The sequence below is a fragment of the Carcharodon carcharias genome, chromosome 17 (genome assembly GCF_017639515.1).
Source record: "Carcharodon carcharias isolate sCarCar2 chromosome 17, sCarCar2.pri, whole genome shotgun sequence".
NCBI lineage: Eukaryota > Metazoa > Chordata > Chondrichthyes > Lamniformes > Lamnidae > Carcharodon > Carcharodon carcharias.
Window position 1 is genome coordinate 22771333 of NC_054483.1, and position 15100 is coordinate 22786432.

General features: G+C 45.5%; 1 protein-coding gene across 1 annotated transcript in view; it reads right to left on the reverse strand.

Annotated features, from left to right (window-relative positions):
• The window catches only part of LOC121290179 (anthrax toxin receptor 1-like), a 191107-nt gene extending 177453 nt beyond the window's left edge, over positions 1–13654 (reverse strand). Inside the window, exon 1 of the mRNA XM_041210436.1 lies at positions 13440–13654. Coding sequence (XP_041066370.1) covers positions 13440–13642 — 203 coding nt within the window. The 5' untranslated portion in view covers positions 13643–13654. The remainder of the gene's footprint in view (positions 1–13439) is intronic.
• Between the last annotated feature and the right edge of the window lie 1446 nt (positions 13655–15100).

The window sequence follows — 15100 nt, forward strand, 5'->3', positions numbered from 1 at the left end:
ATCAGATTCAAAGAGCAAAGAGTCACGACTCCAACCAGAAACCAACCTTCCAAATTCAAGTGACTGATGGCCACAGGGGAGCATCCAAAAGCACAGGCCATGGCTCAGTTCATCTCTGGCAAACAAGTTTGTGGTTCACATTCCACTCCAGAGACTTGATCATGAAAACCTAGGCCGATATTCCCAGTGCAATGCTGAACGAGTGCTGCACTGTTGGAGATGCCATCTTTTGAATAAGATGTTAATCTGATTCTTTATCTGCCCTCCCGGGTGGACGTATCAGGTCCCAGAGCAGCCAAGTTATTCCTGGTGTCTTGACCAGTGCTTATCCCTCAGTCAAGGTCACTGAAACAAATTATGTGGTCATTATTTTGCTGTTTAGAGCTTACGGTGTGAAAGTTGGCTGTTGCATATCCTGCATTATAACATTGATATCAAAAAGTTCTTCAAGTGCTATACGAATGCAAGCCTGTTTTTCTCTGCTGTGTCCACTTGCGCTGTCGTTCAATTAAAAAAAAATTGCACCCAAGAACAACCCAGTGACCAATACATTTGTGTAGTGGGCTGCACTGTGTGTAGATGTGGGACAAATGGCTTCACACTGAGATTCCCACCTTGGCTCAGTTGGTAGTGTGTGTTAGAGAGTGGACATGACAACAATTTACACTTGTATGGAATGAAAGATGCCAACGCACTTCACAGGAATCATAGAATTAAGCAGTATTATAAATATGATACCAAGCAATATGCGATGTTAGATCAGATGGTCAAAAGCTTAGTCAAAGAGAGAGGTTTAAGGGAGTGTCTTAACGGAGGAAAGCGAGGTAGAGAGGCGGAGTGGTGTAGCAAGAGAATTAGAGGAGCAAAGTTATCTTGAGGGGTTTGGGGCTGGAGGAGATTACAAAGTTAGAGAGGGACCATGCCATGGAGGGATTTGAAATCAAGGATGAGAATTTTTCAATCAAAGTGTTGCTTAACTGGGAGCCAATATAGGTCAGCGAGCACAGGGGTGATAGGCAATGGGACTTCCTGAGAGTTAATGCACAGCCGGCAGAGTTTTGGATGATCTCAATTTTACAGAGGGTGGAAAGTGGGAGACCTGTGTATTGGAATATACAAGTCTGGAGACACCACAGGCTTCGGTCACAAGAGGGTCAGCAGAATGTCAAATCACCCCGAGCTGCTCACCTGTATCCTGGCAGCAAAATGATAAGCCCTGGAACCAGGTCACCTTTTGGCTCTCTTCAGTGGGACCTCAGTTTAAGCTTACGATACATTAGGATGTGTGAAATGAGAATATAAAAGACTGCTAAATGGCTTCAGAAATGTATTTCCTAGTCTAGGTCCTCGCAATCTCAATTCAAATGGCTTTATTCAAAGCTACTTTTCAGATCATGTTTCCATATGTGCAATAGAATTTTATTCCTACAAAGCCGTCATCAACCTCAATGAACAAAATGATCTCCTTCCTCTGAGTTTCTCAGTCAGACAAATGGCATCTTTGTCTGGACAGCTGTTTTAGTATCTGGGCCATATTGAGAGAGAGGAGTGATCACAGTTCTCAAAGTGAAATAGCCAAAGAGAAGTACCACCAAATGGTAGATATTTCTGTGTTGGTTTGGAGTTGCTGCTTCCTAGCAACATCAAGAAAAATTCCATCTGTGACCACAAAAACGTTGACAAAAGGAGTCACTATTTTGATGATCAAGTTAACTGTGTAGAGCCAGAACTGAACATGAGCAATGCATTGCAACCTCACATTTCAAACAGTGTCCAACATTACTGATTTTCCCTGATTCCCTCACCTTATGGTACAATGCATCTTTTACGATTACACTTTCAGACGTATGGTGAATTTAGTCGAAGAGGCAATAGAAAGACAAAGGAGAATCTGTCCTTTCTCAAATGCACCAAATCATTGTGCATTTGAGACAGTGCAGAGAAGCCTGTCGTGTCTCTGTAAATATTTCATACTGTCTGCATATTCTTCTTGGCAGGATTTTAGCCTGGAAGAAACCTATTATTCTGTTAAGAAATACTGCTTCCAAGTTTTGCAATGGATCCATCTCAACTTGTATAAGGAATGCAGTTATCAAGTTGATTGGAAAAAACACTGTATGGTTACAGTGTGAGCATGGACAGGTTGCAGTGAACAGTCTTGACAATATTGAACTGTTCTAAGCAAGTATGTGACTTACATTCAATGTTGAAGGCTATTGTCTATGTAGTGACAATGGGCATGCGAACAGTCATTTCCCATGGTTGCATAATTCCCATGCATTTGTGTCTGCAACACAGTAATTTAGAGCATGGCCAAACAAGTATTGAATGCAGATGATGCTGATGACAGGCCTTAGATCACCAAAATGAAATACTTGATCCAAAGCCCCAAGGAACCATCACAATTGAAAACACTCGAAGCAGCCGAGAAGCTCCACAATAACATTAACTCTCAAGGGCCAGAAAAGGTTCTAAAATAATTCAGTCTCATCTTTAATAGCAGTCAAAATCCTTCAGTAGCAAAATCCTGTGACCAATGGAGTTGTTCTTATGAACTGAAGACTCTGTCCATGTAAATCAATGGAGCAAGCGTGGAGCATAGAAATGTAGTGTGTCTGGAAAGATCCTTGAACTACCAATCAAACCTAGGGATGTGTGGCTCATAGATCAGTATAAGTCTCCTGGATTTCAAATGATCATTTTTTGACCATTCACTCATTAAAATACAATGACTTGTGAACTAGCTGACATCCTTGCTGTCATCTGGCATGACAGTGGAAATTCAGTACATCATCAAATACTGGCAAAGCACCAAGGATTTGGATTCAATATAATTTCATTAGCTTGTTGCTTGAGGATTTGCAAATATGTGGACATTGCCCCTGCTTCCCAAAGGTCATCAAGCCAGAAGCTGAGCAAACTTCAGACTCTGCTCTAACCAGCAAGGTATTTGCTGAGCTGTCTCAGCATATTGTAACTCCACAAAACCAAAGAGAATGGACAAAGGGTGAGGGAAGGTGGAATCATCGAACCTGTTTGACTCCCTTTGCAAATGATATTTTGAATCAAAATCCCATCACCTTTTCAGGTAGAGAGTTCTAGAATCCAACAACTCTTACAAGTCAAAAAAAAAACAAATTCTCATTTCCCTGGGATCTTTTGAAATTGATTTTGAAATCTCTGTCCTTTGGTCATTGATCCTCTCAGCAATGGAAACAGCCTTTCTCTGCTCTGTCTAAACCTTTCATCATCTATGAGAAATTCTGCAAGGTCACCACTTCTTCTCTGTTCTGAGGAGAGCAGTCCTAACTTATCCACTTGTCATCAAAACTCCTCAGTTAAACCACCTCTGTACCCTTTCTGAGTCTAGGAGGAGGCTCATGTGGAGCTTACACACCAGTATTGACCAGATAGGCCAAATGGTCTGTTCCTGTGTTGTAAATTCAACATGATCAGTTTCCGGTATGGCCTTCCCTTCAACAAATAAATCCATCAATGCAATAGTCCAAGGTGTGAAAGAAATACAAGGCAGAACGATTATCTCTACTTTCTGCAAGCAGACATTTTCAGTCTGCAATGGGCTCATAAAAATGCTGACTACACCTCACTTTACAGTCAATTGTAGACTAAGTATACAGACAGAAAATAATTGCATTCCAAAGTGGTGTAACACTCCAAATTTATTTGCCAATAAACTAAATAATAGACTCTATTTACTTTCCTTTTGGGAAGAAGGGATGCTATTTGCTGCTGATTTTTCACCAGTCATCAATCCAAACACAAGCTGATCGCAAGTTGTGTACAATTGATGCTGTGAAGTTAGATTTGATATTCATGCTGCACCTTGTATTTCTCAGTAATATAGCAAAGCACTTCAACCAGTAAACTGGCAAAAGTTTGACCAACCAGCTGTTGGTGCTACAAGCCTAAGTGAAACTTTATAGTAACGTGACCAACAAGAGAGGTCAAGCAAGCAGACATCCATCAATGGAAGCATGGAACATGGCCATACATTAGGGAGGTTGCATTTAAATCGCACCTTGAATATTCTCAAGATGTCCCACGTGTCTTATCGTCAATGAATTACTTTTCAAGTGTTTCATAGACAAACACAGCAAACGAGAGAAATGACTAAATGAATCTTTATGATCGTGTTGGTTCAAGGAATAAGTATTGACAGGACACCCCTGCTCTTCTTCAGAAGGCTGTGAAGACTTTGGAGAGTGAGCAGGAAACATTTACAAGAATGGATGACTCCAGGGATGAGGGGCTTCAGTTACGTGGATAGATTGTCCACCTTCAGACTGGGAGGGATCCGGACAGAGCAGACAGAGAGAAACTGTTTCCCATTGCCGCAAGGGTCAAAAAACCAGAGGACACTGGGGAAAAATCTTTCTACCCAGCAAGTGGTTAGGATTTTAGGAATGCACTAACTGAGAGTGTGCTGAAGGCAGGTGCTATGGAAGCTTCCGAAGAAACAGTGAATAAGCACCCGAAAAAAAATTGGAGAGCCAAGGGAAAATGGTGAAGGTGAGTGGGGGGGTGCTGCTGGCTGAGTTGCTCTTGCAGAGAGCCAGCAAGGACAAGAGAAGCCGAAGTTAAGCATTTCATGGTTCTTCAAATAATGCCATAGGATCTTATAATGCCAGAGGAGGCATGTGAAGCATCAGTTTAATCCATGCTTAAAACAGCTCCTCTGATAGTGCAACACTGTCTCAGTACTGCAATATAGGAGTCAGCCTTGATTATGTGATCAAGCTGATTTGCAACACCCCAGCCACTGGAACAATGTAAGAACTGAAACACCACATTGATACACTGGTAAGTACTGACACAGCACATGCAATAAAAAAACAGCAAGCTTTTTCAAAAGTTAATTATATGTTGTTCAATATCATTCTTTCAGTTTCTTGTTGTGCAGCAAAGTGTCATTTTCTTGAAGTTAAAAGGAAGCATAATATTGCCAAAAATTATCGTGCAGAAGACCATTTGGCCCCTCACCTGCGCTGGTTCTTGCACAGATTTTGCCTCTTTAAATTCCATTTCCCTGCCCTTTCCTTGAACCATTTTCAAATTCTCCTCTTCATATGCTTGTCCAATTCCTTTGGAAATCATATTCTTGAGTTGTGGTAAAGCTTTCCATAAAAAGGGCACATTGGAAATGTAATTCAATTTCATACAAGGTAAACTGTGTTGATCTGGACATGCAGTAGGTAAGGCTCACTTATAGGAGGAAGATGTCTCATCTCCACATGACTGAGCCAGTTATTTGTCCTGAGACACAGGAGTAACTGTTTGCAGCTTCCCAAGTGTCTATGTGCTTCCATTCCATGAAGTTCAGTATCTTGGGGAAGCCACCAGTGTTGGAGAAATACTGGTTTTCGCTACTCATGGAGCTCTTGCTGCCTAAATGCATTCGCAGTAGCTGGAGCCTGCTTATTGCAACATGGGAGCAGGAGGAGGCTGTCTAGGTCCTCGGGCCTGTTCCATCTGAACTATGACCTAACTCCACTTTCCTGCCTTTACCCCGGATCCCTTAATGCCTTGGGTTAACAAAAATCTATCAATCGCAGTTTTAAAATTAACAATTGACCTAACATCAACTGCTATTAGCAGAAGAGAGTTCCCAACTTCTTGTGCCCTTTGTGCCTTTAAATGTTCACTAATTTCCATGCTGCAGGATGGATCTAGTTTTTAGACTATGTTCCCTCGTCCTAGATTCTTTAACCAGTTTCTCTCCATCTGCCCTGTCAGTTCCCTTTAATGTCTTGAAAACTTTGATCAAATCATCCCCTAATCTAAATTTCAGGGAATACAAAGCCCTGGTTTGTGTAATCTCTTCTCATAACTGAAGCCTTGGTATCCAGGTGTCATTCTGGTAAATAGGCACTGCATTTTCTCCAAGGCCATTATGTCCTTCCTCAGATGTAATGCCCTGAACTGAACACAGTATTCCAGATGTGGGCTAACTGGGGCCTTGTAAAGCTGAAGAATGACTTCTACTGCCTTGTATTTTAATCCTCTAGATGCAAAGGCCAACTGATACCATCTGATGGCTATGAAGTCTCCCTCTGTCTACCTGGAAGAAGTTCTCCATGTCATAATGCATTTTGTGGTAACCTTCACTCGGGAATGATGAACTGTACCTGCAAACCTCCTTGAGGAGCAAGTCATACCGGAGTCACAGTAGCACCACTCAGCCTCCCCTGACTGAAGGCCAACTCATGAGGTGACTCTGATGTGCAAGAGCCATTCCCAGGGTAATGAGTCCTGGGTGTGGTTACACCCCTGACCTCATCAGCTGTTTTGCTGGATCACCTTATCCTGCCAGTCCTGCTGCACCCATGACGTGAGGCTGAAAGCTCCTCTGTGCCATTTCCTTCTGACAACACTGGACCGTGGCACCCAAATGTTAAACTAGCCTCAGTAGACTGGCCCCCATTCTCAACAAGCATTCACATTTCCTTGACAAAGGTGACTACAAAACTCTGCTTCGAGCTTAATGCGACCTTCTGTGCCTCTCAACCAAGAACTTTGTTGTTCTACCCTCCAAGGACCCCACTGAGGCTGCAAGCCAGACTTGGAGAGTTGTCTTAGTCGTGGACACCAACGCAAGTGCTCGGCTTAGCTGTCTTTCTTGGCCCAACATGGGTTGCTCAAGGTGCACCCGGAGCAAATTCTTGTCATGTCATTAGAGACACAGAATGAAAGCGCCTTTCAGAACTTTACCATGTTAATGATGCAGCCGATGAAGCACTTTTTGAAGTCTTTTCACTGTTGCATTGTAGGAAATGCAACAGCCAATTTGTGCACAGCAAGATCCCATTAGCAACAACATGCTAATGACCAGATCATCTTTTTGTTTTGCAATGTTGGTTGAGGGATAACTGTCAGCCAGGATGCTAGGAAGAACTCTACTGTTTTCTTTCAAAATAGTGCCATAGCATCAGTTATGCCCACCTGAGAGAGCAGATATAGCCTCAGTTTAACATCTCATTCAAAAGACGGCATTTCCAACAGTGAAGCACTACTTCTCTACTGCGCTGGAGTTTGGTGTCCCAGTTCTGGAGTGGAACTTAAACCCACAGCCCTGTGACTCAGAGGCAAAAGAGCCACTGAGCATCTGAGCCACAGATGAATGATGACCCCAATGTTGCCATTTGAACAGTGTGGAATGGCACCTTGAACCAAGGCTTTCAAAGATTTCTCAGACCACTGCCAGTCGATTTTTCACAAGTACCAAACGTCACCAAATTTCAACATATTTTACACTTGTGTATCACTTCAGCACATGAAGCATCAACAAATCGGGAAGTTAAGGATGGAACAGCTCACATTGGTATAGTCAAAACCAAGTCTCAGAAGTAGAAGCATTTCACTATCTCTTCATTTTGAGGATGAGATTTCTTGCGTGTGTTTTTCCTCCCTTTCCCCTTCCACCAGCTCTGGCTGTTATCTGCTCCCACACCCTCCCTGGGCCTCCATAGGGAAGAATCTCTCAGGACGAACCCAAGGCCTGACTCAATTCCTGTGATCTCTCCTGGGAGAAAGAGTGAAATTCTTGCCTGGATGGTATCACAGAAGAGAAAGACTTGCATCGAGATACCACCTTTTCACGGGCCTCAGTAAAGGGGCAGTGATTATTGTTCTGCACACAAGTCCACGTCATAGTCCAGACTGTCCAATATGCTGCACAAGTGCTCTTCCAGCAGAAAGCATAAACCATTAAATAGTTGAGCAGTACAGACTGTTAAAGCTCTCAGTAACTTTCCCAGCAATATCATATTTTCCACTGATCCCTCGCTTTAAATATGAGATTACGGTGCTGTGATTCCACTCTAATGCCAAGCTGTAAACGTCAACCCAGGAGGAGAAAGTCTGCAGTGACTTTCTCACCTGCTCCTTCTTTTCATGCACTGGCTCCATTTTGCAGCCAAGTGAGAAGAGGATTGCATCAAATATGAGACATTTCTCGACAAGTAAAACCGAAGCAACACAGAACCAGGGGTGAAAGGGTTGACTCATTTCTGTCTGGACACTGTTGAAGGGCTAAGGTATTAAGGGGTATTAAGGTGACCACAACAGCAAGTCGAATTTATGTTGCATCTTTAATGTTAAAAACATCACAAGGCTTGTTACAAATAAAACTAGATGGGGAAACGGACACCAAGCCACGGGACAGGGAAATTAGGAGTGGAGTAACTGAAAGTCTCGTGGAAAAGCTAAGTTATGAGAAGCATTTCAAAGAAAGAAAGAAAGGGAAATGGGGAGGTAAAAGGATTTAGCAAGGGGATTCCACATGGTGAGATGAAGGTAAATTTGGGTTGATGAAGAAACGTTTGGGAAGAGTAGAGTTAGAATCAAATGCCATATACATCCAACAGCAACAAGTTCCCCCCATTATGCTATGTGTTCCAATCAAAACATTTATCTTTGTGGAGTCACTGCCCCTTTAAACGAGGAGTAACTACCATTTGCTGTCAAAGCTTAAATGTTAAACCTTGAATGAGCATATTTGCCCTCCTGTGGACTACACAGTTACAACAATAACATACTGTAACTTCAAACCAATCGCTTCACAAAGTGGTGATGTCTGCAAATCACTGCAGTAATTATTTTAAGTGTGTCATCTGCCCTTTGAGTCATCATTTCTGCTGTCTTCCAGGCGGTGCCCAGCTCCATTCACGTGCCGTGACCAGTTTTACAGTTGTAACGAGCTGCTAGCCTGTGGCACAGTCATGGATTTTTGTGGGCAAGTTGCTCCATGCCTTGAATTTAAATTGGCTGCTTATTTTACAGTGGGTATATGAATGTCCCGATATTTTGGACCATACAAGTTAACAAGAACAAACAAAGCTGTCAATGAAAATGAAAATGAAAATGAAAATGACGAGTCGGGGGTATCAACTGAAAGGAACTTCATAAAATGTGAAAGAACACAAGAAACAGAAGCAGCCTCACAGCCAGATTCCAAAAATTCACAACTCTCTTCCACCTCAGCTCAAGTCTTAAATGTGAACAGCTAATCCTGAGACAATGGCTCCAAGTTATAGTCTGTCCAACCCAGGGAACAACTTCTCCTCAGCATCTAACCTGTCAAGCCCCCTCAGTTTTCAATGAAATTATCCCACTGATCAAAACAGCAGCAAGTATTAATCTATTCTACTCAATGTCTCATCATAGGACAACCCTGTCAATACCAGGAATCAATCTAGTGAGCCTTTGTTACACTGCCTCCAAGATAAGTATATTCTTCCTTCGAGCAGGGGACCAATGCTGTACATAGTACTCCAAGTGTGAACTCACCAAATCCCTGCACAACTATAGCAAGACTTCCTTGTGCTTGTACTCTAAACCCATTGCAACATATCCTTCTGCCTCCCGAACTGCTTGCTGTACCAGCATGTTAACATGGTGAGCTTTTTGTACGAAGACACCCAAATCCGTCTGAACATCAACTTTAAAGAGTTTCTCACCACTTACAAAGTTTCTGATTTTTCTATTCTTCCTGCTGAAGGGATGATTAAAAAACACCTTGCTTTTTATGCACATTGATTGGCCTTTGAGTATTTGCAATTGGGAGGGAAGAGCAATGGTTGGCACCAAGAATGCGAAATGGGCAGTAATGCAGAAGCTGGTGTAAGGAAGAAGAGGGTTTGAGGAGGTTTTGGAAAGCACAGACGGAGGGGACGAGGTAGAAGATACCAGGGGGTTAACTGAAAGGTTGAATGACATTGCCACATCGGAAGAAGCTCTCAATGAAGAGAGAAATGGGGGAGAGTGCATGTGGGAGCATAAGGCAGGATGAGACTATGATAGGACAGGGAAGGACCACGGCCAGATTTGAAAGCAAGGATGAGAATTGCAATGTTATTTTTTGAACGAGTTTGACTGTGCCAAGAATGAATTGAATTTGCACTTTGCATTATCACAACTAGATCACAACCCGGACCCATGAAATTCTATCATTTCTGAGCCACATGCTTTTCCAAACTGAGAAAAATGAGCAAGTCCATGAATCATCCAAAAAAAACTGAGAAGAATCTGTGCAATTATCACTGATGGGATCCAAAGGCCCTTATTATCACGGTTCTGCAAAACAGACTTTTGACCAGAATTCAATTCCACAACAGAACATAGAAGAATTGCTCCAACCTCTTCTTCAAAAGAAATTTCCCATCCTGAGGAATATTCTTTGCTGATGGTGCCCGCAGTATCACACACAATGTGGTACTGCACCAGATGGTATATCCCAAAATCAGGAACTTTGCAACAATGCCAACATTTTTGTTTGTGAGATATTTAAGCACAGAGGAATAGAATGTTAATTCCATGCCAAATATTGGCACAGCAGATTTTTCAAGTAGGAAAAGTTACTTTTTTCCTCAGCTTTATCCCGCTCTCCACCCCTGGGAATTTCTCTCAAACCCTGTGATCACCATTTTTTTTGTGATGATAGAAAAAGGCCCCTAGGCTCCTTAAAAAAAAGCCTCCTTAATTAAGAAGGGATATAATTGCATGAGAAGCAGTTCAGAGAAGGTTCACTTGACTGACTCTTGGGAGAAAGGGATTATCTTATGAGGAAAGGTTGGACAGGTTGGGCCTGTGTCCACTGGAGTTTAAAAGGATGAGAGGCGATATTATTGAAACATCTCAGTTCCTGAGGGGACTTGACAGGATGGGTTCTGAAAGGATGCTTCCCCTTGTGGGAGAGACTAGAACTAGGGGACAAAGTTGAAAACTAAAGGGTCTCCCATTTAATGACACTGGCTGGGACCCTGGCACCTAGGAAGTCTACAAGGTTATCTGACAGAGATCAGAAGGAATCATTTCTCTCCAGAGGGACGTGAGTCTTTGGAACTCTCTTCCCCAGAGAGCGGTGGAGGCTGGGTCATTGAATATTTTTAAGACCAAGGTGGATAGCTTCCTGACTAACAAGGCAGTCAAAGGTTAATGGGAGTAAGTGGAATGTGGAGTTGAGGCCACAGTCAGACCAGCCATGATCTTATTGAATGGCGAAGCAGGTTTGAGGAGCCAAATGGCCTACTCTTGCTCCTAATTGGCATGTTCATATGAAGAAAGTGGCATTGGTTTTTGTACACGAAGATGATTTTGACTTGACCTGGGTTCCAGCTCTTGGAAACTATAAAAGACAAAGGTGCAGTTGGAAATCAGGGCTTACTGGCAAGTCTGCTTGATTAAAAATTTGGTCTCACCCAAGAAATCCAACTCTGGCCAACTGACCTCTGTCAAAATGGTCCAGTTCAAGAGGGAGATCAGGCCATGTTAGGCATCTCACCCTCAAAGGTGTCAAAGTAGGGATTAAACAGAGATAGGTCTGGAAGACTTTTGCTACCCAATACCAATGGTCTTCATTATAATTTCAAGTAATAAAGCTCCATCACCAGTGTACAGACTAGAGATAATAGGCTTGTTCTCCTTGGAGCAGTGAACATTAGGGGGAGACTTGATAGAGATGTTAAAAATAATCAATGCTTTTGACTGAGCAGAGAGGGAGAAATTGTTCCTCCTGGTGGATGAGTTGCCAGATTTACAAGCTAATTGCCAAATGAACAGGAAGGTCAATAAAGAGTCGCTTTTTTTCACGCAGCCAATTGTTGTGGTTTGAAATGCACTGCCTGAAAGGGTGATGGAAGTAAATTGAATAATCTCTTGAAAGGAAATGCGTACAGTTTTGAAAATGTTGAATTATTGGAACAGCATGGGGGAGTGGGACCAACTGGATAGCTCAAGTATTGCTGAAAAAAGACATACATGTCATTGAAGCTTTTTGCTGTTGTTCCCTTACATTTGGTATTCTAGAGAATCTGCCTTGATGCAAAAAGGCTCGACATGTCTTTTCTCAACAATACTCAGGTTCTGTGCTAACAAACAACTAATCTGATAGCTCTTTTAATGAACCCTGCACAGGCATGGTGGGCAGAATGGCCTCTTCCTATGCGGTATGATTCTGCAACGCTTGTTGGTGACATGCATATGCTCCTTGGCAGGTCCAAGCAGGGTGAAAATGAGAGGTGTTGAAGCGTGTGAGCATCCAGTTCAAACAGCAGCCCTTCACCTCCGATGGTCAACACCTCTGATTCACACATACAACCGAGAATGACTTTTCTTTGTTTACCAATAATGAAGCTTTGACGCATTCCAACATCAATCTGGAGCGGGTTCGAATCCAAATATTTTTTTCTTGGCTCCTCGAAGGGTTTTTGGCCAGAGAGCACAGTTAAAACAAGGACAAGGAGGAGGGGGTGGGGGGGAACACAGCTTCTGAACAGTTTTCACTGGTCAAAACATGAATTGACAACACTTTCTTCAGGCACAACAAAATAGAACTGATCTAATGTGGCAAACAGATGCCGAGGGAAAAGCTTGAATAAGAAACTTTATAATAACTAATTATCCACACAAACAGTCGCCTCAAAGATGATGCACGACCATTATCAGCCTTCGAAAAATGCGCATCGAGGGCATATCTTGCTCTCTGCAAAGTTTTTCAAGAAAGTTTTTTGGAACAAAAGTCCCAGCCTTGCACTGGGAAGAGAGCACAATATAATCTGGGAAACCAGTAATTCTTTCTTAATGGTTTTAAATTTCAGCATCGGTCGTGGGAAAATAAACGGTTCAGCAGCCCACTTAAATTTGTCGTTCGCCTTTTTAAAATTAGAAAGAGGAGTGGGAAGGGGTCAACGCACTGTACAGCTGACCTGTTTAAAGATCTCCTTCCCTTCAACCCTCGCTAGTTTTCCAGTCCAGGTTAGGTTTGGAGTTGAGCTCTGACTGAGTTTGCTACTCTGGCCCCTGTTTCTCGCACCAGTGGAGGCAGCAGGATTGGGATTTGATCCATGTGTTCTGAAAGTCAGTGAAATGCCCCCAAAGTTGACTGATGCAACCAGGGCACGCAAGCCAAAAGCGGGTATCGGTGCAGCTCGGGTCTCGGCTGCTTCTCGGGGGAGGGCGGGGGGAATAAAAAAAAAAGTCAGTGATGTTGGCACATCTGGAGCGACTGGAGGGCCGGCCACAGAGCGGCCGAGCTGCCAAAAAGCAACTCTCCGAACTCACCAAAAACACTCCGACTGCCCCTCGCAGCCGCAGCGGGAAGGGAAGGGGAACAAAAGCTTTGCACTCGAGCCGCTTGCTTTTGCTGTCACAATTATCCCGACTGGAACTGAGGATTGCAACGAATGCGAATATTCTCCTCCCAAAGGTGATGCCAATGTTCCCGGAGGGGGAGGGAGAGGGGGGTGGGGGGGTGGGAGAATAAATTTGGTAAAAAAAAAAGTTATCCCACCCTCACAAACCCTCACAACCACCCCAACCCCCCAACAACACACACACACACACACACACACACAAACCAGCCCCCGTCCCGGCTCCGGCCAGAAGCGTCCTGACTGTTGAAGGGAAAGAACTGAAGGACTCACTTGTCCAAAACAAAGTACAGGTCGAATCCTCCGTAGCACGAGGGGCTCTCCTCGTTCTCCCCGCTCTGAGCATGGCAAAGTGACACAAAGATTCCCAACAAGAGATAGCTGAACATTGCTTCGGCAGCCCTGTGTCCGCGGACAGCCTGCGACCCTGCAAGGAGGCGACAAGGAGAACAAGTCCTGCCCGCACTTTTCACCATCAGCCATGAAGAGAGGAGACTGACTGCCCTCGCTACGTCACCCCCGGCTTTCCAGTTGGACAGACATCAGATTCCCCCCTCCTCCTCCTCCCTCACTCTCTCCCCCCTCCTCCTCCTCCCTCCTCTTCCCTCCCTCCCTCACTCCCTCCCCTCCCTCCCTCCCTCACTCCCATCCCTCCCTCACTCACCTCCCTCCCTCACTCACTCACCTCCCTCACTCACTCACCTCCCTCACTCCCCTCCTTCCCTTACTCACCTCCCTCCCTCACTCACTCACCTCCCTCCCTCACTCACCTCCCTCCCTCCCTCACTCCCTCCTCTCCCTCACTCCCCTCCCTCACTCACTCCCCTCCCTCCCTCGCTCACTCACCTCCCTCCCTCACTCACTCCTCCTCCCTCACTCTCTCCCCCTCCTCCTCCTCCCTTCCTCACTCCCTCCCTCACTCCCTCCCCCACTCACTCACTCCCCTCCCTCCCTCTCCCCTCCCTCACTCACTCCCTTCACTCACTCCCCTCCCTCACTCTCCTCACTCCCCTCCCTCCTGCACTCCCTCCCTCCCCTCCCTCCCTCCCTCACTCACTCCCCTCCTCCCTCACTCCCCTCCTCCCTCACTCACTCCCTCGCTTCTCTCTTCATCCAACACGCTTTCTACCCAACAAACGGCCAAAAGGATGCCTGGCCCCTGATGGAAACACACAGCATGCAGCGAAAATGTCCCTCGCTCGCTCGCTTCAGGACAGCGGAGTTATTCAAAAACAAATTCAAGAGATTTCCCCTCCTCTCCCTCATCCCCCCCCCACCCCACCCAATCTTCATCTCCCATCGCCACCAAGTGGCAGCGCCGATGAAATGGTGAGGAAACTTGCTCAGGGTGGAGGGAAGGGAGGAGGGTGGAGAGAGGGGATGGAGGGGGAGGAGGGTGGAGGGAGGGGAGGGAGGGTGGAGGAGGTGGAGGGAGTGGAGGGAGGGTGGAGTAGGTGGAGGGAGTGGAGGAGGGGGAGGTGAAGCGAGACGGGGAGGGTGGAGGAGAGGGAGGGAGGAAGGGGGAGGGTGGAAGAGAGGGAGGGGGAGGGTGGAGGAGAGGGGGGGAGGAGGGGAGGAGGGTGGAGGAGAGGGAGGGAGGGGAGGAGGGTGGAGGAGGGTGGATGAGAGGGAGGGAGGGGGAGGGTGGAGGAGAGGGAGGGAGGGGGAGGGAGGGTGGAGGAGAGGGAGGGAGGGGAGGAGGGTGGAGGAGGGTGGAGGAGAGGGAGGGAGGGTGGAGGGTGGAGGAGAGGGAGGGAGGGGGAGGGTGGAGGAGAGGGAGGGAGGGGGAGGGTGGAGGAGAGGGAGGGAGGGGAGGAGGGTGGAGAAGAGGGAGGGAGGGGAGGAGGGTGGAGGAGAGGGAGGGAGGGGAGGAGGGTGGAGGAGAGGGAGGGAGGGGAGGAGGGTGGAGAAGAGGGAGGGAGGGGAGGAGGGTG